The 20,767-nt window shown below is 60.5% G+C and overlaps 3 protein-coding genes across 11 annotated transcripts in view; 1 reads left to right on the top strand and 2 right to left on the bottom strand.

Annotated features, from left to right (window-relative positions):
- Positions 1-6,173, top strand: part of CNOT3 (CCR4-NOT transcription complex subunit 3) — a 14,438-nt gene extending 8,265 nt beyond the window's left edge. For 3 of the 4 annotated variants that reach the window (XM_019436708.2, XM_053905784.1, XM_019436713.2), the window contains exons 11-18: positions 44-410; positions 491-614; positions 1,265-1,463; positions 2,970-3,069; positions 3,159-3,357; positions 3,646-3,778; positions 4,359-4,484; positions 5,830-6,173. In XM_019436708.2, coding sequence (XP_019292253.2) covers positions 44-410; positions 491-614; positions 1,265-1,463; positions 2,970-3,069; positions 3,159-3,357; positions 3,646-3,778; positions 4,359-4,484; positions 5,830-5,928 — 1,347 coding nt within the window. In that variant the 3' untranslated portion in view covers positions 5,929-6,173. Of the gene's footprint in view, positions 1-43; positions 411-490; positions 615-1,264; positions 1,464-2,969; positions 3,070-3,158; positions 3,358-3,645; positions 3,862-4,358; positions 4,485-5,829 lie in introns of all 4 variants that reach the window. The other variant, XR_008423322.1, reaches the window with a different exon arrangement.
- On the bottom strand, positions 6,150-8,362 carry LENG1 (leukocyte receptor cluster member 1). Its single transcript, XM_053906465.1, has 4 exons — positions 8,333-8,362; positions 7,870-8,049; positions 6,977-7,236; positions 6,150-6,420 (listed from the first exon to the last, which is right to left on the bottom strand). The coding sequence occupies exons 1-4, from the start codon at positions 8,360-8,362 to the stop codon at positions 6,150-6,152; spliced, it is 741 nt and encodes a 246-aa protein (XP_053762440.1).
- TMC4 (transmembrane channel like 4) lies at positions 7,937-20,586 on the bottom strand. 6 transcript variants are annotated; one of them, XR_008423321.1, is made up of 15 exons: positions 20,460-20,586; positions 19,728-19,941; positions 18,309-18,454; positions 17,189-17,421; positions 16,961-17,082; positions 12,997-13,144; positions 12,347-12,514; positions 11,967-12,130; positions 11,567-11,693; positions 11,213-11,310; positions 10,786-10,969; positions 10,368-10,498; positions 10,106-10,261; positions 8,861-9,039; positions 7,937-8,049 (listed from the first exon to the last, which is right to left on the bottom strand). XR_008423321.1 is itself a non-coding variant. In XM_053905780.1 (15 exons), the coding sequence occupies exons 1-15, from the start codon at positions 20,536-20,538 to the stop codon at positions 9,007-9,009; spliced, it is 2,082 nt and encodes a 693-aa protein (XP_053761755.1). In that variant the 5' UTR covers positions 20,539-20,586; the 3' UTR covers positions 8,880-9,006. The 6 variants fall into 6 exon arrangements, 5 of the variants coding, with proteins under 5 accessions (XP_053761755.1, XP_053761757.1, XP_053761754.1 ...); XM_053905780.1 differs by lacking the exon at positions 7,937-8,049 and adding an exon at positions 9,747-9,825 and having other exon boundaries at positions 8,880-9,039; XM_053905779.1 differs by lacking the exons at positions 7,937-8,049; positions 8,861-9,039 and adding exons at positions 9,352-9,650; positions 9,747-9,825.
- Positions 20,587-20,767: the final 181 nt, after the last annotated feature.

Raw genomic sequence — 20,767 nt, 5'->3', positions numbered from 1 at the left:
TACTGGCCCACTGGGTCCTGATCCTCTTCTCCCCCACCCACAGTCTCCAGCCAAAAATGGCTCCAAGCCCGTCCACAGCAGCCAGCACCCTCAATCCCCAGCTGTGCCGCCCAGCTACCCGTCTGGCCCCCCGCCCGCCGCCTCCGCCCTGAGCACCGCCCCTGGCAACAATGGGGCCTCCACGCCAGCAGCGCCCTCAAGTGCCCTGGGTCCCAAGGCCAGCCCAGCTCCCAGCCACAATTCAGGCACCCCTGCCCCCTATGCCCAGGCTGTGGCCCCACCGGCCCCCAGTGGGTCCAGCACCACTCAGCCCCGGCCCCCCAGCGTCCAGCCCGGTGGGGGAGGGGGCGGCGGAGGCAGCAGCAACAGCAGCGGAGGGGCAGGCACCGGCAAGCAGAACGGTGCCACCAGTAAGCAGGGGGGCTGTGGGGGGTGGGGTGGCCCTGGGGTGGCCCGTTGTCACTCCCCCTTCCTTCCTTCTTTCCCCCAGGTTACAGCTCGGTGGTGGCAGACAGCCCGGCCGAGGTGGCTCTCGGCAGCAGTGGGGGCAACAGTGCCAGCAGCCAGGCCCTGGGCCCCCCGTCTGGCCCCCACAACCCCCCTCCCAGTACCACGTGAGTGTCTGGCTTCTATCTTTGCCCTGGCCTGCCGGGACCTCTTCCACCTACTTGGGTGCTGGTCCCCACGTCCCTCCAACATCAATCCCCGGGCCGTGCCCTATGCAGTGTTCCAGGCACGCCTTGGGTATTTAGGATTGTTCCTGGAGTCCCACACAATCCCTTCTCTGTGACCTACGCCGGGTCCTCCCGACTCCCCTGAGGGGGCTGTGGCTCTAGTTCTCAGGCCAAACCTTTGCTGTGGGTCCCTGTCTCAGACGATCGCCCCAGAAAGATTTTGATCTTCGAGGGACGCAGGCAAGACCTGCTCCCTGGGTCTGCTTGACTGCGAGGCTCTATGGGGGCAGCCCCAAGTGGGGGGCATTCTGTTCCGTGGGTGGAACGCTCCCTGCCCACACCCCCCTCTTCCATGGACCACTGCACAAGACTGTGTGTTTGCTGGTGAACCCTCAGCCACACGGCCTGTGTTAGGGCCCTCGAGAATCCAGGCTCCACAGCTCTGTGGCTCTTAGAGGGGAACTGACCCCCAGGACTGGACGCCCTTATGGGTCCCCAGCTTCTCGGCTTTCTCCCCTTTTTTTTGACTCCCTCCCCTGATCATCAGTCACTCCTATCCCCTGAGTCCTCTCCCCTTCTCCCCTTCCCAGGAAGGAACCCAGTGCGGCAGCCCCAACAGGGGCTGGGGGTGTGGCCCCAGGCTCAGGGAACAACACAGGGGGTCCCAGCCTCCTGGTGCCGCTTCCTGTGAACCCCCCCAGTTCCCCGACACCCAGCTTCAGTGAGGCCAAGGCAGCTGGCGCCCTGCTCAACGGACCCCCACAGTTCAGCACCGCCCCGGAGATCAAGGTGGGCCCCAAGCTTCTGTGTCCTGACACCGTTGTCTTCCCTGTAGGTGTTCACTGTCCCCTTCCTGCAGGTCTCCCTGCCCTGTCCCTCACTCTGTGTAGCTCTGGCTTTCTTTCCCCTTCGCCTGCTTGCTTTTTCTCCGGGTCGTTCCCTGCCCCCTGCACCTTCCCCTTTTCCCGGGGCTCTTCCACCATCCTGCCCTCGGGGCCTCCGAACTCTCTCTTCTGCTCCTGGTTGTACTTGCGCTTGTGCTCTCTGGGTTCCCCCCCACCATCTCTGTCCCCAGTCCTCACTCCTTCACACACCCCACCATCTAGCTCACTACTCTCCTTTACTGACATCCGCTCTGGGCCATGCTTCATGCTGGGTGAATGCACCCAGGTCCCACCTTCTGTGCCGGAAGCCTCATGTGACCGTAAGGGGGTGGGGGGGCAGAGGGTGCTGTGGCCCCACATAGGGGCCTCTGACGTGACCTGGGGAAGATACCCCAGCAAGGCCTCGGGGGGCACATCTCTAAGGGGGACAGATCTCCAGGGACCCAGAATGGGAAAGGTTTAATGGAGGAAGGAGGGGGTTCTCCTGTGCCAGAGTTCTAGGAGGGGCTGACGTCAGCACAAAGGCTCCGCAGTAGTGGGGAAAGGAGGCTGGCTGCAAGGCTGTGGAGGTGGGGTGTCCATGGGGAGGGCAGTGGGGTCCTGAGCCCCTAGGTCTGAAATGGGAACAAGGTACAGAATTGACTTCCTGGGCTGGTGCATTTAATTAATCTCAGTTCCACCAAGAGTCCAAGTCCCATACTACCTTGTGCACCTTCATCTGGAGAAACCCCCAAATACGAGGGGGCTCTGAAAGGCTCAGTATCCTACTGAAGCTCTTGGAATGGCTTGTGGCCCAGAGCAAGCACTCACGCTTCAGACGTACTCTGGCTGGGAAATTCACAGAGTGAGCATCTTTTCGGAGAAAAGGGATCAGTAGCTTTTAGAGTGTTGAAAAAATACACTGGGTTCTGACGAGAGAAGGGATAAAAAAGGATGTGGCTGGGAAGGTCCCTCTGGGGCTACTGAGAACAGGATGGAGGGAGGGGGTGGGAGAGGACAGGGACATTCAGGGCCCGCACCACGGGCCTGGTGACCGGGCAGTGGGGAGGAGCAGGCAGACTGCGGGTCAGAACCTGCCCCAGTGTGGCATTGGGCCAGCCTGTTAACCAGCGAGTGAGGAGTGGAGTTTCCAGAGGCGGCAGGAGACTGACCCTGGTCCTACGCTGGCCAGAGGCAGGGTGGGTGGGTGGGTGGGTGCAGACCCCCGCCCCTAAGCAGCACCACTTGGGAGTGGGCACACTTGGAGAAGGGCATCTGCCGGGTGTCCCTGTGCACAGCAGAGGCCACACTCACCGGGCACTTCTGTTGGTGGATCCCCACCTCAGGGCTAGGGGCGGCGGGGGGCCTTTGCTCGGTGACCGAGCCTCCTGCAGAGTCGGCAAGTGGCGTACCAGCTCTCCCCTCTCCCCAGGCTCCCGAGCCTCTGAGCTCTCTCAAGTCCATGGCAGAGCGGGCAGCCATCAGCTCCGGCATCGAGGACCCCGTGCCAACGCTGCACCTAACCGAGCGAGGTGAGGGTCTGGGCAAGGTAGGGGTGGTGTGGTGAGGAAGGGCAGGCCCCACACCGGCCTCACCCTGCCCTCCCCTCCCCTCCCCACAGACATCATCTTGAGCAGCACATCTGCGCCTCCAGCCTCAGCCCAGCCACCCCTCCAGCTGTCGGAAGTGAACATCCCACTGTCACTGGGGGTGTGTCCACTGGGGCCCGTACCCCTCACCAAGGAGCAGCTGTACCAGCAGGCCATGGAGGAGGCCGCCTGGCATCACATGCCCCACCCCTCAGACTCCGAGCGCATCCGGTGAGGGGCTGGCACCCAGCACCGAGTGTGAGGGCGGTGGCCATGGTGGGGATCAGGTTCCCCGGTCCTGAGAGGTCGAGTAAAGCTTGCTGGTGGTCCTCCTCACTACTGGGCACCCAACTTGGGGCTGTCCACTGTGGGGGGCGGGCTGAGGAGTTCACTGTTGGGGTGACCAGGTGCCCAAGAAGCTCCCATTCACCTGTGAGGTGGGGGGGTCTGGGTTTGCACCCACCCCTGAGACGTCAGGGACTGCTGGGCACTGCAACTAGTCCTTCTGCTCCTCCACAGGCAGTACCTCCCCCGGAACCCCTGCCCGACGCCCCCCTACCACCACCAGATGCCACCCCCACATTCGGACACCGTGGAGTTCTACCAGCGCCTGTCCACCGAGACCCTCTTCTTCATCTTCTACTATCTGGAGGTACAGCAGGGCCCCCGGGGCAGCCTCGGGCCCCCCGGCTTCGCCGCCACCGCCGCCGTCCCCCCTCGGGCTGGAGGGGTGAGGTGGGTGCCCCTCTGCGGCCCCTGGGACCGCACCCCCTCCCCATCCCTCAGTCCTGTCCCTCCCTGAGGCAAATCTGTCCCCGCTCCCACTGCAGCACAGATATGTCCGCCTTGGGGTGGGGGGCTAGGTTGGGCCACTGCAGGGGGGCCCCCAGTTCAGTCTCCCGGCCTCACACTGCTCCCTGGAGGCCACTTTGCATGACCCCAGGGAGTTGCCATAAACCCCCCCCCCCTGCATCCCTCCTGGGGACCTTTTCAGACCGCCTCCTCTCAGCTCCTCACGCATTAGTTTCTCTTCCTTCTCAAAGCCTCTCTGAAAGCCATTTCCTCCTCCTGACCAGCATTGGTATGTTCCGTGCCCCAGCCCATCCCCGTCCGCACCATCCAGCCCAACTTCGGTCTTTGGCGGGGCCCGGGGTCAGCCCCGATGCTCTGTGCCCCTCGCCCCCACCGGCTTGGGGGCCCCCTGATCCCCGGCTGCACCCTTCCTCCCCCAGGGCACGAAGGCACAGTACCTGGCAGCCAAGGCCCTGAAGAAGCAGTCCTGGCGATTCCACACCAAGTACATGATGTGGTTCCAGAGGCATGAGGAGCCTAAGACCATCACTGATGAGTTTGAGCAGGTGAGGGCCCCTCCCTGTGCCCCGCCCTGCCTGCGGGCCGGCCCCCCTCCCACACCCTCACCTGCAGCCAGCTCTGTCCCAGGGGCCCTCACCTCCACCTGGACCACTGTCCTCTTCATCCTGCCCGCCACTGGCTCGTCACCCCTCGGGGCCCAGCCTAACCGTCTGCCCGGAGGGGAGCCTTTCCCAGCCTCAAGGTCTATGCCTCTGCCGGGCACCTGCTCAGGCATGGTGGCACGTGTGGCTTCTCCCACCTCCAAGCACTGGTCGCTTCACACAGGGCGCTCGACGGTCGGTCTCCTTCCCCTCCTGTCCCCCCACACCGAGCAGAGCAGGGAGCTCACCAGCAAACACGGATGGGGAAACCGTTTTATTTAACGACTTTCCTATGTTCTGATAACTGGAAACCCCCACTTGCACACCACTGGGGCCAGACTACATGGCTCTAGCTAGGTGACCTTGGGCAAGTCACTTGAACCAGTCTCCATTTCCTTACGTGTAAAAAATGGGGTTAACACACCCACGTTACACAGTTGTTACAAGGATTAAATGAGTTAATGACCTGTAAGTACCTAATGGTGCCTGCTCCCTAGTAAGTATCGCTGGTGTACTTTGTTTCAAATAACTTAAAGGCCATGTTCCAGTGCTTTCTTCCAAATCTTTGTCTGATGCCTATCGACAGGGTCCTTGTCCTCAGAACTCGGTTCCCCTCCCTCCCTCCCTCCCTCCCTCGGTTCTTTCAGGTTCTTTGAACAGTTCAGACCTTCATTCAGAACCAGTCCCCTGCTTCCCCCTGCCCCACCCCCCCAATTGCGTCTCTGACACTGACCAGACTTACTGTCCCATCCTGGTTTGGTCCCAAGTAACCTTCCAAGTACCTTTCAAGGCATCGATCCTTCAGCAGTACCCACCCCAGCACTGTCACCAATAAAACGTCTGTCCCGACGGCGTGCCTGGATATGGACTCAGCCTGTTCCATTCTCTAGGACGGGGGAACGGTCGCAGGGTTTTGCGAAGACTAGAGGCTAGGCCAGACTTTGAGCACCAAGCACCAGCTCAGTGCTCAAGCCGCAGCCGTCGTGAGAAGTCCTAGTTCACTTTGTAAACGAGGCCAAGCCTCTAGCGCACGTCCTGTGCCTCCATTTCTTCTAAAGTGGGCAGGATGACCTTTCCTGCCCAAGAAGAGGCTGGTGAGGGTGGAGGGAGTCGGCTGGTGCATGCAGGGCCCTGGGCCCCGTGCCCAGCCCCTCCTTGGCCCTGAGATCTGTCCCCTAGGTCTGTTGGTCCAGCCCAGGTCCCCAGCCACCTCTGCGTCCACTCACTGACCACCTTCTCCCCTGGCCAGGGCACCTACATCTACTTTGACTACGAGAAGTGGGGCCAGCGGAAGAAGGAAGGCTTCACCTTTGAGTACCGCTACCTGGAGGACCGGGACCTCCAGTGACACCGGCCCCCCCCTCCACCCTCCCCTCCCCCCCGCATGCTGATCCCCCTGCCCAGGTGAGGGCCTTGCCCTGGGAGACTGGGGGAGGCCCCAGGCCATGGGGCAGCCCTCATCCCCAGGAAGCAGCCCCACCCTGGGGGCCCGGGGGCGAGGGCTGCCCCCTCCTCCCCTCCCCAGTGAGGGACATTTTTTGGTAAACCTATTTTCATTTTGGAAAATATTTATGAATAAATAGTTTTATATGACGGCTGGCAGCTGCGGCCTCTCCTATCCCCCCAGGAGTCCGTAAGCGCTGGGGTCTTGTTGGCAGGGCGCCGGGCCCACTGGGGGTTGAACTGGGAGTTGTACCGCCCCCGCCGTTCGTCCATCTCCACAGGCTGTTCCTCCGGGGGGGCTGTGCCCCTCACTCGGGCCAGCAGGGCCTCTGCCCGAGCACGCTCTGTTGCTTCCCGCCGGAGACGGTCGGCTCGAAGCTGGTCCAGGGATGGGCGTCTGGGGGCACAGGAGTCTGGTTAAAAAGCTCATAGGCCCCATAGGCCCCCCCCCACCACCAAGGAGGAGCTGCCACCTGGACCCCATGCCTGCAGCCCACTTGCCTGCGGGCCAGAAGCTGGCTTCATGCAGTGCATTAAGACCCCAGCCTCCTCCTCTGTGGGCTCCTACCACCCCCATCTTTAAGAGCAGCGCTCTCGATCTGGAGGGGCACCCAGCAGCAATCAGCTGTGACGATGAGCACAGCTGGGGCCTCAGTTTCCCCTTCTGTAGAAGACAGGAGACTGTATGCCAGTTCTGCTCAGGGCTTTGTCCTCCTAGGGACACAAACCTGCTCTTAGTGAGCCCATAGTTCTCAAACTGGTCTCAAGGACCCCCCAGAGCTTTATGTGCCTGTGGGATTTATCTGTTACTATTTAGCATAGAAGGAGCAAAAACTTGAAAACGAGGCAACATCCCTCAATTTACCACAGCAGTGTCTGGAAGCCACTGCACAAGACTGAAAGTTCACTGCCTCTGCAGACCCCCCGACACGGTGCCCGCCCAGCTTCCTTACGCTTCCGGCCGCTGCTTGTCCGGCCCCTCCTTTCCCTTTCTGCTGTGACCACCATCACCACTGTGCCGCCTCTTCTTCTTCAAGTGCTTCTGCATCTCCCGCAGAGGGTCCAGGCGCTGCTTGATCTTTTCATCTGGACCTGGGCCAGGTGGGGGCGCCCCCCGCCCTGGGGGGAGCTGGTACCAAGGCGGTTGAGTCTGGGCTTCCGCAGCACTCTGGCCCAAGTATGTGAGGATCCCCAGAGCTTTCTCCTGCCTCTCCTGAGGGGACAGAAAATAGGGAGGTGCGGATGTCAAGAATGACTGTCAAGAATGGCTCCCGCAGGGAGGCCTACAGGGCATACCAGGACGCCCAAGGCTCCTGGGCGAGGCAGAACCAGTTTAGCCAACAGGTGCTGGAGAGAGGTCACGAGCCAGCTCTGCTATGTTCTAGGGACACAAAAGACCAGCACAGGTGAGCCTCCAGCCCTGGGCACAAGTGCAGGTTCAGTAACAAAAAGCACAGAAGGGAAGGACAGGTGGTGCTCCTGTAGAGTTCAAAGGCAGGCATCTTTGAGGATATAATTTGAAGACAAAGCAGCAAGCAAGGCGCAAAGGAGGGAGGCAAGTTCAGAGTTGGGTGGGAATCCCCGAGTAGGCGAGTGACAGGATCTGCTTTACGCCGACAAAGCTCCTGGACACTTCCCAAACCCCAACAGGGCCTGGACACCAGGCCAATGGGTCTGCAACTAGCAGCCACTAAACAGCACTTCTGAGTGCTAGGTTCCGGGACCCCTCTGGGTCCTCTTTATCAGCTCACTTAATCCCCACCCTCACTCCATACTCCTGTTAGTCACACGGGAGGACAGACGCCCCAGCCCCACCCATCACTCATGAGGTGGGAGCCCAGCTTACTTTCTCCTGTCGCTTTTCTTCCTCGTACTCTTTGTTGCCTCTGGTCACCCCTTTCCCTTCCTCTAGCAGCTCCCGGAATAGGTCCACAGGGCCGGGAGTCGGGGCTCCTGCCTCTGCTGCTTCCGGCTCAGGTAGTGAGTTCTGACGCCTGGCTTTCTTCCGTAGGAATTCTGTGCGGGCCTGGGGAAGAGTCAGTCACAGGCACAACATTGAGAACCTCGATGTGATTCACATAGGTGTGACGCTGGACCACAGAAAACGCGGTCCTTAGTGCTAGGGGTTCAGCAGAGGCACCTGTCCCAGCCCGCGGAGGGCGTGGGGGAATGCGGGACACCTGGTTTGTAAGCTGCCTCCTTCCCCAACAGTCAACCAGCAGGGTTCCCAGTCTCGGATGGAGACAAACAGCCCAAAGGCGATCTGGATTACAGGCAGGGCTCCATCCACCACGGCGTGCAATCTCTACCAATAAGTGAATTTTAAAAGCCCAGCCCATCTCGAGGTGCAGTCAGCTTTGAGGATCAGATTCACTAAAGAACAAAACTACGTATAAGCAGGAGGTTAGGAGTTACACGGAAAGCCCCTGGAGCGGGGAGGGCAGGGAGAGGGCTCGCCCCACAGCTTGAGAGACTGCGGGTCAAGTGCTCTGCACCGGGCGAGCATACAGTAGACGCTCAACAGGGAGGTTGTGCAGGCAAACTAGTCCGAGTTTCCTTGAACTGCTCAGGGGTTCACTTTTCACAGGCCGCTACTCTGTACCAGGCACTCTTCAGCCTCGCCAAAGACACAAGTGGGGGACACCAAGACAAAGCGGAGGCCTAGGCGGGCCCCGCACGGTGGACACAGGCACAGGTGGACACGCGCCTCCAGCGGCGCCCAACCCCTCCTACCTCACCGGATGCACCGCGCCTGCGCGCCACCCCCACTTCCGGCCAATCCCAAAGCGCCTGCGCGATCGGCCCGGGACTCCCCTCCGGCCGCGCTCGGGGCTTACCTCCTGCTGAGCGAGCAGCACTCTCCGCTCACGCTCTTTCTCCTCCTCCCGGGCCTGAGCCTCGTCACGCCGCACACGGGCGACATTGTCTTTGTTCCGGACGTGCCAGCTCTTCTTGGGCAAGATATTCATGGCGTCGTAGCCGGTCACCCACTGGCAGGCCCGCCTCCAACCACTTCCTATTGGCGAGAGAGTGCCCCTCCCTATTGTTCCTGTTTTAGCTACGGATTGGGCCTGGGCTGACTGCCACGCCCCCAAGTCCGTAAGGAGAGCTGACTAGCTGAGATGCCCGAATTTGGGTTGGTGTAGCCTAGCGACCGCCTCCCACCAAGGTTCTGAGCCAATCACGTGTCCCCGCGCTGAAGCTTACCGGACGCGGCCGCTAATTGGCTGGCACGTCTGTCAAGTCTTGTCGAGGCCAACTCACTTGATTGGCTTGTGCCCGACTCCTCCCCCGCCCCGCTGCAGGATGCAATTTACAAACAACGCTCTGCAAGCTGGGCCATCTTTATTGATAAAAGAGAGACGTTCACTGGAGTCCAAGGGTGGGGGAGCTTCAGAGTCCTGGGAATCCCCGAATCCCAAGGCTGTTAAGCCCATGGGTTTTCTCCACTTCCTCCATTTTACAGATGACGTGCCGGAGGCTTACAAAGGGTCGGGGGGGGGGGGGGCAGGTCTGGGTCAGAAAGTGGGACATCGTCCTGAGCAAGGGTAGGGGAGGTCAAAGAGCCCCGCTGGCCGAGCTCAGTGCCACAGCGCGCTGTGCCAGGAAGACCTTATTCTGCGCCTCCTACGTAAAGGGTAAAGGGAGGTAAAGGTGAGACGCCTCTCCCCACTGTTTCTTTCCATATCCAGGACCCATTCCCAGGAACCCGATCTGGCTCACCATCTCTATCTGGCGTTTGAGCTCAGAGATGAGACGTCCATATGAGTTAGCCAAGACTAAGGTATACACCATCAGGATGCTGGAGGAGACAGCAATGGAAGCCACACCCAAAACGCTCTTAGACTATCTTCAATGCATGGCCCCTTAGAAACCAGAGACCTGGACCCCCAGCCTCCTCCTCCCTCAGACCCAGGAGTCCAGGACCCCAGCCGCCTCCTCCCTCAGACCCACAAGTCCACGCCCCATCCTCTCCTCCTGAGACTCAGGAATTTGGGTCCCCAGCCCCTTCCTCTCTTAGAAACAGGCAGCGGGGGCCCCAGAACACACAAACTCAGACCTAGGAGTCTGGGCCCGCTCACCTGGAGATTAGCAGAAGAGGCACAGCAAAAGCCTGGGTCCCCAGGAAAAAGAGAAAGTTCTGGGTGATCCGAGGGAGACTGGAAATTGACTCAGGGATCTTGGCCCAGATGGACGACTGACCTCGGAAGGGGCCACACAGCTTAGAGGGTGGGATCCTGAAGAAGTCAGAGACAGACAGTGCTCAAGGATGGCCAAGACTCAGAATCCTGGATGACAGCGAAGGGATGGAGGGAGGAAGAGGCAGGCGCCTCTCACACTTACAAGAAGATGCTATAAAGGACGGGAACAGCAGAGATGGTCAGACCCAGAAGAAGGACCAAAGGGAAAAAGAAGTTCACTGTGGCGGCCCGAAAGGTGCGGGAGGCCGGAGAGCAGGTGGAGAAAAGAGTGAACTGGGGGGAGAAGGGGGAAATCTGAGACACAAGAATCTGAGCCCTAGCCTGTCCTTTCTCACCATCCAGGAGTCTGGGTCCCTGGTGCCCCCATAAGTCCCTAGACCTTTGCTGCTATCAGACGCAGGAGTCCGTGCCCTTCTTTCCTCGGAACGAAAAGACGCCCTAGACCCCTCCTCCCACATCCAGAAGTCTGTCCTCCAGACCCCTCCTCTCTCAGGATCTAGTGGTTGGGGACCCTCGCAACCCGCCTCCCCCAGGACTCAGAAGTCCATCACACTCCTCACCTTCTTGAAATAGAAAAGTAGCAGGAACTTGACCGTGTTGAGCATAGGTAGTAAAGGGCAGAAAAAACTCCCTACCCAGACCACCGTCTGCGCGTAGATGAGTCCCAGCACCTCGTCGGGCACCTGGAACTCCTGGGTTCCCACCGTGCGTCCCAGCGGCCCGGGACAGAGGCCGCAGAGCAGCCTGAGGGGCGGGGCCGGGCCGAGTCAGAGGCGCCTCCACCGCCCCACCCACCAATCAGAAGGGAGCAAGTCTGAGGAGGGGAGGAGCTTTCAAAGTCCCGGAGGGGTTGTGTCCAGAGGCGGGGTCCCAGGGCCGGGTAGGGGCGGGGCCAGGAGAAGGAACTAGGTAACAAGGGGGCGGGGTCTGCGTGTCTGGGCGGGATTGTGAAAGGGGCGGAGCTATCGCGAGGGGCGGGGCTCTCACTTCCGAGGAAACTGGATGAGCAGCATGACAGCCAGTCCAGTCAGCAGATCAAAGATCAGGAGTTTGTACATCTCCTGCCCCAGCCGAGTCTCCCAGCACTGAGGAAAGAAGTCACGGGTCAGAAAGACCTCAGGACCCAGGAAGCTAAGGGCCAAGCATCCAAGTCTCCAAATCGCAAGCCTATGAGATCCTTGCAATCCTTTCTCTGGGGATCCTCAGTTTTCTCGAACATCCCTACCCATGTCCTCAAGAGGAGGGGTGTTCTAGCACTTTAAACCTGGAGTCTGGACCCACCCAGCTCCTCCTCTCCTTCAGGGGGGCCCAGGGTTTGGGGCCCCTCTCTTTCCTTCTCACCGGTAGCTCTTTGTACTTGTAGCCACAGGTTTTGCACTCCTCAGCCTCAGCATTGCCCCCGCAAGTGATCTGATTCCAGAGAGAGAAGAGCAACACCAGCAGGGAGGCCAGGCGGAGAAACACGGTCCTGGAGGAGCCGATGGAGGGAAGGGAGAGGAAGGGGAAATCAGCACTGACTAGTGCTCACCATGTGCTGGGCCCCTCCTGTGCGGGACACACTCACCATTCTCCCCATTTCACAGATGAAGAAATTGAGGCTCTGTAAGAGTCAGGATCTGAATACAGAGCTCACTGGGCCCCATGTCCTGGGGACTTCCGTGCCTTATGAACTACAGCCAGTGCCCTTCAGACCAGCCCTGCCATCATTCCCCACCCCCGCCCACCCTGCAAAGGCTAGAACCTGAGCAGGATAAAAACAATCTGGCGGCTCCTGGTATAGCCCTCCAGCGGGGCGATGAGCTTGAACACAGGTGGCAGCAAGAAGTTGACCCCAGAGATGAAGATGGACGGAAGGTAATCCACCCCAAGCTTTACCAGTGGCATCTGCTGGACAAGGGGCGTCTCCTGCGAGAGAAGGTGGACCAAGCAGAGAGGCTCTGGGGTTCTGGAGGAACGCCCTCCCCCAGCCTCTTCTTCCTTCAGCGCCCCGAGGGCCGAGGGCCGAACATACACCCCCCTCCCTCCTCTCCAAGATCGCAGGAACTCTAGACTTCAGGCCCTGCAGCCTTGGAAAGGTGAGCCCAGGCCCGCAGGACTCCCCTCCCCCAGGACCCTCCGCACCTGCAGCTTCACAGTGGCCCCCGTAGCCCAGTAGACCCCGTAGAAGGCTGCTCCCAGGAGCGCAATCACCAGCAGGTTGAGCAGAACCCGCACCGACCACACCTTGGCTTGCTGGCTCAGGGTCCGCACTGCTGCCTGGCGCCGTACCACGGCCTCCTCCAGCTCCACCTGAAGCCGAGAAAGACGGGCATTTGGGCTCAGTACCCCCCAGGCCCGGCCGGTGGTCCAGAGCCCCTGCTCAACTTGAACTGATACAGCACCGTCCCTCTGAGGACTGCTGTAATCCTTGTCCCAGCCCCTCCGTGGTCCTCTAGGTCACCATTTAGATCTCCCGGCCCCGCCCCTCCAGAGGCCCACCCAGCACCACGGGCCCCGCCCCCAGACCCCCACGCCCCGCCCCTCCGAGGCCCCGCCCCGGTTCCCGGTCGCGGGCCTGGATCTTACCCCGAGGAGCTTCAGCCTTCCTGCTGCTGGCTTTTCCCTGTGCCCTTTGACCTCAGGCATTTCTATTGTGGCCTCTTCCCAGCCCCCTCCTTTCCCAAGGCCCGCCTGCTTAGAAGAAACCTCCACCCGGCATCTCTGCGAGCCGCATCCCTGGTCGAGGCCCCGCCCCCTCCGGTCCCTGTGTGGGTGTAGACCCCCACGCTCACCTGCAGCTCGTACAGGATGATGCGATGGCGCAGCCGCACGTGGACATCCCCACGGAGCCCGAAGTCCCAGGCGCTGAACACGCGGTGGCTGTAGCTGGTCAGGACCCCGGACTCAGCCAACAACGTCTGTTTCAGTCCTGACACGGAGCTAAGGGAGAGAAGGGCCAGGAGACAGGATGTGGAAGGTCAGCGCCCTCCTATGGGACAAACGGAAGACGAACCCTAGGGCCTCGGGCATCCGGCGAGCTGCTACCTAGCAGAGAAGGAGTCAGAAACCGAGAGAGAGATTCAGAGGCAGACTCGGGAACACAGACACCGGAGAGACAGAGAAAGACAGAAACCCAGTAGAGAGGGACAGAGCTCCAGAGAGAAGGGGACAGGACCCAGAGTGAGACAGAAATTTAGAGGGAACAATGAGACCCCAAAGGGGACAGATTCAGAGGGAGGAGGACAAACAGTGAAACAATGAAATCTAGAGAAAGAAGTCAGAGACTCAGAAGGACAGATGTCCAGAGAAGGCGGTTGGGGGAGAAAGACCCAGAGAAAGGAGGACAGAGACTCGGAGAAGTGGGGCAAAGACCCAGAGGGGGGATAGACACGCAGAGAAAACCAGACCAGGGGGCTCTGTATCCACATTCACCGGCCTGGCGTGAGCCCCCAGCTCCCCTTCCGTGGACACCTATGGAAGGACTGACACCTGGTCTCTGCCTCCACCCGTGCCCTTTTGAATCCATTCTGTTGTTGTGCCCCTGGAACCCTCTTTTTATGCAGATGAGACATTACTGCCCTTTAAAACCTATTCCACAGCTTCTCCTTGTTCTGACGTTTAGGCCCCTTCATCGCACAGCCAGCCAGCGCGCACCTGCCCCAGCCCCCACCTACTTGTTGAAGCTCAAATCCTGCCCCTCCCCCTCCACTCCCCCCCCCCCCCCCACCGCCTTTCGGGTCTCAGAACACTCCAAACCTCTTCTCACCACAGGGCCTTTGCCCTTGCAGTTTCCAGTGCCTGGAATGCCCAGGTCTTAGCCGCTCACCTGGCCCGTTCCTTCTCATCTTCCTGGGCTTTCTGTACGGGTCGCCTCCTCAGTCCTTAACTAACCGCTCCATTTAACGAGGGTCCCCGCCCATTCTCTATCACAGGGTGGTGGCGAACTACGGCACCAGTTTTTGTAAATAAAGCTCTATTGGAACACGGCCACGTGCACTCATTTACTTACTGTTGACAGCTGCTTTAGCCGGACAACGGAGTTTAATTGACACGGAGACTGTGTGGCCGGAAAAGATGAAAATATTTCCTATCTGGCCTATATCGAGAAAAAATTGCAGCTCCCTGTCCTATCACCTCGATCATAGCATCCCATCTGGTTTCTATATGGGGCTCCCAAACTGAAATAGCTGATTGGCTTTTAAAATTTTTTTTAAATATTTATTTTTGAAAGTGAGAGAGACAGAGTGTGAGCAGGACAGGGGCAGAGAGAGAGGGAGACACAGAATCCGAAGCAGGCTGCAGGCTCTGAGCCGTCAGCACAGAGCCCGACACGGGGCTCGAACTTACCGTGAGATCGTGACCTGAGCCAAAGTCAGACGCTTAACCGACTGAACCACCCAGGTGCCCCTAGCTGATTTGCTTTTCAACATAAAATTGGCTTTTTATTTATCTCGCAGCTTATCTCCCCTCCTGAACTGTGAGCCGCACAAAGGTGGGGGACCTTCATCTGGTATCCCTGGGCCCTGGCACAGTGCCTGGAGTTTAGACGACACTCCACTTTATTTTCTCCTCCCCTGAGAGAACCCCCAGGCTGGCCTGAACGCCAGCGAGTCCCACGTTTGCGTCTCCAGTGCAGACCGGACTCCAGAACCCACGTGTGACTGCCTAGTCATCGCTCCCCTCGTGTGTCCAAAGCCATCTCAGAATCAGCCGGCCGAAACCACACCCCCCACGGGTGCTGCCCTTTCCACAGCTCTCCCCGTCCGAACACTGCGCTGCCCCTTCCAGAGGCTCAACACCTGGAGGCATTCCTAACTTCCCAGCTCCCCCCCCCCCCCCAACCCACCAGTCGTTGGGAAGCCTCTGGGCCCTGCTCAACAGGCATGGAGAACCTCCCTCTCCTATGCTGAACAGGTGAAAGCAGTCCACGGTGTTGACACAAAGCATGGGGGGTGGGGGGAGTCGAGGGAGAAACGTGGGAGCTTGAAGAGATCTTGAGAAGGTTCCGGAGGCTGGTCAGGTTCCATTTCTTTTCTTTTTTTTTTTTTTCAAGTTAAAAAAATTTTTAATGTTTATTTTTGAGAGAAAGAGAGTGAGCAGGGGAGGGGCAGAGACAGAGGGAGACACAGAATCCAAAACAGGCTCCAGGCTCGAGCCCGAAGCGAGGCTCGAACCCACGAACTAGGAGATCGTGACCTGAGCCGAAGCCGGACGCTCAACCGACTGAGCCACCCGGGCACCCCATGTTCCGTTTCTCGATATTCATGGCAACATACCAAGCCCTGCCCTCTGGTTTCTGCATGTTTCTGGATATGTGTGATATTTTTAAAGCGAAAAATGTAGAGGGGTGCCTGGGTGGCTCAGTCGTTTTTGATCCCCCGACTCTTGATTTTGGCTCAGGTCATGATCTCACGGTCCGTGGGTTCGAGCCCCACGTTTTCTGTGCTGACAGCTCAGAGCCCCCTTCAGACCCTCCGCCCCCCACCGTCTCTCTGCCTCTGCCCCACTGCTGCCTGCGCGCGCTCTGTCAAGATAAATAAATAAAGACATGATAATGTAAAGACGTGCAGGCGTCACCTAATGCCAGGGTGGGAATCACGTTGCAACACATAAACGTATCAAATCAGCACCTTGTACACCTTAAACTTACGCAGTGTGATTTAGGTCAATGATATCTCAAGAAAGCTGAGGGGGGAGGCTAGAAATTCAATGGGAAGGAAGGAAGGAAGGGAGGAAGGGAGGGAGGGAGGGAGGAAGGAAGGGGAGAAAGAGATCCGAAACTGACCCCTGCCACCACCCGGGAGCAAACCACCACTGTCTCTTGCCTGGATTATCGCCACAGCCCCGTCACTGTTGCACCTGCTGCTTGCGCATCCCCGACTCTCCTCCCTTCTCTCCTTCTTGCCCCCCCTTCTCCCTCCTCCGTCCACCACAGAGCCAGAGAGGAAGCCTTTTGAAACCTAAATCAGATCGGGGTGATCTGCTCAAGAGCCTGCCTGCAGTGAGTCCCCTGGCGCTTGGAGAGCAGCCACATCGTTTACGGAGTGGGGCGCATCCCCCGTGGCTCTCCCCACGTCCCCGTGCGCCCTCCGCCACGCATCCCTGCTCCTGCCTTGCTCTGGCTGTGCTCTCTGCCTGCAGTGCTCATTCCCCGGGTATTTCTCTGACCAGACCCCTCACCCCCTCAACGCTTTTATTTAAACGTCTCGTCTCATCCAGGCATCCCTGGGGGACCCCTAAATGCAGCAGCCTGGCGCATTCTCACCGACGGCCCGCCTCACCTGCTGCATCTGTGTCCGGAGCCCCCCTCACCTTCTAACGCACCGTGTCGTTGACTCATTTATGGCTTATTACTTATCACCTGTCTCCCCCTGGTAAACTGTCAGCTCCCCCAGGACAGGACTCTGTCTGGTTTCTGTTTGTGTCTAGAACCACGGCGGCCGTAGTAGGTGCTTAATAAACAGCTGTTGCCGGAACGAGTGAATCACCCGTTTGTTTCCTACAAAGCATGCTCCCCTCCAGAAAAGATGTTGTTAAATTTGTGTGGTTAAGATCTTACCTTCCCGCTCTAGACTCTGAAGCCACGGGAAGGAGAAGCTTCCCAATTTGTCACTGGTCTTTAGCACGAATGAAATGTTTTTAAGTGTGATTTCAACTCCAACTGAGAGAAAAGGATCCCGGAGGGAGACTCCGGATTCTTGGGGAGGGGTCTGCTAGCACCAGGACTCCCTCCCCGGGGTCCCAGGTGTCACTGACCGGTGGAGGATGAGCACCAGGTGCAGAAGGCCAATGACAAAGACGGAGCACAGGTAGGTGACCGCTAGGTGTTGGCGGGGTGGGTAGAACCCATAGAAGAGAGGAGACCATTCTAGAAAACCCTGCCGAGGGAAAGGTCACCGTGGGGCTAGGCAATGGGGGGTGGGGCACCCAGGCTCGGGGTGGGGGGGGGTGGGGGGGGGGTCTCCCAGGGACCCAGGCACTCACCACTCCTGAGAGCAAGCTGAAGAGGTGGGTGGGGAAGGTGACCAGGCCTTGGGGGTCGGGGTTGTAGAAGCCGCAGGGTGAGGAGGTGTCAGGGCCAGGGGGACCCGGGGGCGTCCCCTCCAGCCAGGTGGGCAGCAGTGTCATGCAGGCCTTCAGCACAGACGCCAGCACGTTGAGAAGCAGCAGGAAGCGGAGTAGCGAGAAGTAGGACTCGGTGCCGGCGCCAAACTGGCCTGCAGGGGGCGCCACAGAGGCGGGGGGCTGCTTTCTGAGTCTGGAGTCCTGGCTCTCCTCCCACAGAACCGGGAGTCCTGCTCCCCAGCCCCTCCTCCCTCAGACCCAGGGGTCCTGACTCCCAGCCCCCTCCTCCCTCAGACCCAGGAGTCCTGGCCCCCAGCCCCTGCCCCAGACCCAGGGGTCCAGGCCCTTAGCCCCCTCCTTCCTCAGACCCAGAAGTCATGGTCCTCTAAGACCTCCTCCCTCAGACCCAGGAGTCCAGACCCCCGGCCCCTCCTCCCTCAGACCCAGGAGTCCAGACCCCCGGCCGCTCCTCCCTCAGATCCAGAAATCCAGACCCCCGGCCGCTCCTCCCTCAGACCCAGGAGTCCAGACCCCCGGCCCCTGCCCCCTCAGACCCAGAAATCCAGACCCCCGGCCCCTCCTCCCTCAGACCCAGGAGTCCAGACCCCCAGCCCTCCTCCCTCAGACCCAGGAGTCCAGGCCCCCAGCCCCTCCTCCCTCAGACCCAGGAGTCCAGGCCCCCGGCCCCTGCCCCCTCAGACCCAGAAATCCAGACCCCCGGCCCCTCCTCCCTCAGACCCAGGAGTCCAGACCCCCAGCCCTCCTCCCTCAGACCCAGAAATCCAGACCCCCGGCCACTCCTCCCTCAGACCCAGGAGTCCAGACCCCGGGCCCCTCCTCCCTCAGACCCAGGAGTCCTGAACCCCAGCCCCCTCCTGTCTCAGACCCAGGAGTCCTGGCCCCCAGCCCCTCCTCCCTCAGACCCAGGGGTCCTGGTCCCCAGCCCCTCCTCCCTCAGACCGAGGAGTCCAGACCCCTCAGCCCCTCTTCCCTCAGACCCAGGAGTGGGCCCGCCCCAGCAGCCTCAGCCCTGCCGCACCTCCGATCCTTTTCAGCGTCCACGCCCAGGGCTGCAAGGTGTGCAGGCGTTCCTGGGTCTTCTCCTTGGACCGCCGAAGCCACAGGGCCCACTGAGCCACCCTGGAACCTGATCCCTGGGCCACTTTGTCCCTGGCATGGCTCTGCCTGGTACAGAAACAGATTCAGAGACAGAAAATGAAGGGCCTGGCAGCCCCGAGCGGACACCCCCAAACGGAGAAGCACCCCGCCAGTGAGACCGGGCTGGGATGCTCTCCAGCGATAGGAGCAGACACATAAGAAGCCAGGCGGAAATCAGAGGGTGCAGGGGTCTACTGGGAGTTCCAGAACAAGCACGCTCACGCCGTGCTCTTTAGGGATGCGCCCCCGGGTGGAAGGCAGGGAAATGATCGTCACACAGGTCTGGGAGATCATCACACAGGACCTGTGTGGGGAGAGGGGGGTGACAGGGGCACGTGGGGGTGCTCCCCAGGGCGGAGTCTCCTGCCCCAGGTGCAGCCTGCCCGGGGACTCACCGTGGGAGTACTCCCGGGCTGCACAGGGTGCCTCCTGCACTTGTCTGGAGGCAGGGATCATAAAGGAAAAGTGAAAAGGAAAGAAGGTTTGGTTTGGTGTTTGTCCCTGTTCCTGGCGCGGAGCGATAAAAACCCTTGGAAGACCAAGTGAAGAGATCCTGGTGTCGTCTGCAGCGGAAACGAGGTGACTTTTGGACTCCAGCTAAGGGGGGGGGGGGGCTTGCCAGGGAAACCACCCGCAGGTGTGGAGGGGGGAGGGGCTTGGAACCTGCAGCCCCACCCCCGACCTCCCGGGGGAGCAGCGGGGCTGGAGGCGGGTTCGATGGCCCTTGGCCCAAGATTTAATCAAGCCCGCCCGTGTAGGGGAACCTGCATAAACACCCGAAAGGAAGGGGTTCGGAGAACAATTTCAGGACGCGGGGCCGGGTCCTCAGACGGCCCTGGCACTTGCTTCTGCCGTCGTGCAGCTCGGGGCTAGGAATGCACGACGCTCTCGCGCCTTCCGAGAGTTCCAGCGCCGCACTTTGCTTTGAGGAAAGAGCCACATGGTCTGAGCTTTACGCCAAGCGGGCTTAGGAAAGGTTTCCTGGGAAGGCTGTACTCCGGACAGCGTGGGGAGCCCCTTGTTGACCAGGCATCGTCCCCCAGCCCGGCAAGCTCTGTGGCGGCAGGGAAAGGAGGAGCAGTGACAAGCGTCAATAGGCAGGAGACAGACACAGAGACACACATCAAGCAGAGAGGAACACACAGAGAGAAAGAGCGAGAGCAGAGACAGAGAACGTGAGCCCGGAGGTTAGAGAAGGGAGTCCCAGGGCCGGGGAGGCAGGACTCCCCGGAGTCAGAGAAGCAGGGACACCGCGTAGACTCGGCCCACAGCTGGGTAGGAAGCGGGAGGTGAGCCTCACCTGTGGGTCCGGCGGGCCTGCATGGGCCAGGGGAGTTCCCTGGAGGGGATGGGTTCTCCCAGCTCCTTTTGGGCGGCTTCGGCCATGGCCTGGACGTTGCTCTCTCCATCTTCTTCCTCCTCCCCCGATGCCCCCCAGGGGAGAACCCCGGGTCCTCGGTACCGAAGGGTGGCGGCACTGGGGAGCTCATTCAGCACAGAGGAGAGCGACGGGCCTGGGGCAGGGGAGTGGGGGCTGGTAGGGTGCAGGACTCGCAGCCCCCAGCCCCTCCTCCCTCAGACCCAGGAATCCTGAACTCCACGCCCTCCTCCCTCAGACCCTGGAGTCCAGGCCCTCAGCCCCTCCTCCCTCAGACCCAGGAGTCTTGAACCACAGGGCCTCCTCCCTCAGACCTTGGAGTCTGGGCCCCCAGCCCCTCCTCCCTCAGATCTGGGAGAGCAGGACCCAGGGCCCCTCTGCAAGCACCCAAATGTGGGCCCCCCAGAGCTGAGGAGCCCATTCTTCAACTTCCTTTTCTCTTATTCAGGAGTTTGCAACCCTCACCCCCCCTCCCCCGAGACTGGAATCTGGACCACCAGACCCCTCCCCAGGACGCAGGAGTCCCACGTCCTGGTTCCCTTCCCCCACCCAGAAAGCCAGGAATCGAAACCATCCCCCTTCTGCCCTCTGGACCCTGGAGTCCAGGCCTCCATTCCCTGCCTCCCTCAGGACGCCCCCCCCCACTCCCCCCACCTGCTCTGGCCCCCCGGGGTGCCGGCCAGCCTCCGGAGGAGCCCCAGGCCTCCGGTTCCCACGTCGGGCCCGCTTCCATGGCCCCAGGTGCGACTGTTTCCGTCTCTAGCGGCCGGCTGGGCGGGGACTGCCCCAGGTGAGGAAGGGACCCCGGGCAGGTCCGCACCTGGCCACCAGGTGGCGGTGGTGGGAGGACAGCAAGCACTTCAGCGTCAGGGCGGCTGCTGGGAAACGTCCTGGGAACAAGCCCACGGACGCCAGCGTGGTCCCTGGAAGTGCGGCGCCACGAGCCCCACGCCCGTCGATCA

Source organism: Panthera pardus, unplaced genomic scaffold (assembly GCF_024362965.1).
Source record: "Panthera pardus isolate Hobbes unplaced genomic scaffold, ASM2436296v1 HiC_scaffold_18, whole genome shotgun sequence".
In the NCBI taxonomy this organism is placed as follows: Eukaryota; Metazoa; Chordata; class Mammalia; order Carnivora; family Felidae; genus Panthera; species Panthera pardus.
The sequence above is the reverse complement of the archived record's forward strand: the minus strand, read 5'-3'. Positions and strand labels throughout refer to the sequence as shown.

Excerpts from the sequence above, each read along its gene's own strand:
- LENG1 (XM_053906465.1), bottom strand. The coding sequence starts at position 8,362 with ATGGGCTGGGCTTTTAAAATTCACTTATTG. Across the intron at positions 7,237-7,869 it reads AAGAAAAGCGACAGGAGAAA|GAGAGGCAGGAGAAAGCTCT; the intron begins GTAAGCTGGGCT and ends CTGTCCCCTCAG. Across the intron at positions 6,421-6,976 it reads GACAAGCAGCGGCCGGAAGC|ACGCCCATCCCTGGACCAGC; the intron begins GTAAGGAAGCTG and ends CTGTGCCCCCAG.
- TMC4 (XM_053905779.1), bottom strand. The coding sequence starts at position 20,538 with ATGGAAGCGGGCCCGACGTGGGAACCGGAGGCCTGGGGCTCCTCCGGA. Across the intron at positions 18,455-19,727 it reads CAGGCCCGCCGGACCCACAG|GCAGAGCCATGCCAGGGACA; the intron begins GTGAGGCTCACC and ends TTTCTGTACCAG. Across the intron at positions 10,970-11,212 it reads CTCATCCAGTTTCCTCGGAA|GCTGCTCTGCGGCCTCTGTC; the intron begins GTGAGAGCCCCG and ends CCCGCCCCTCAG.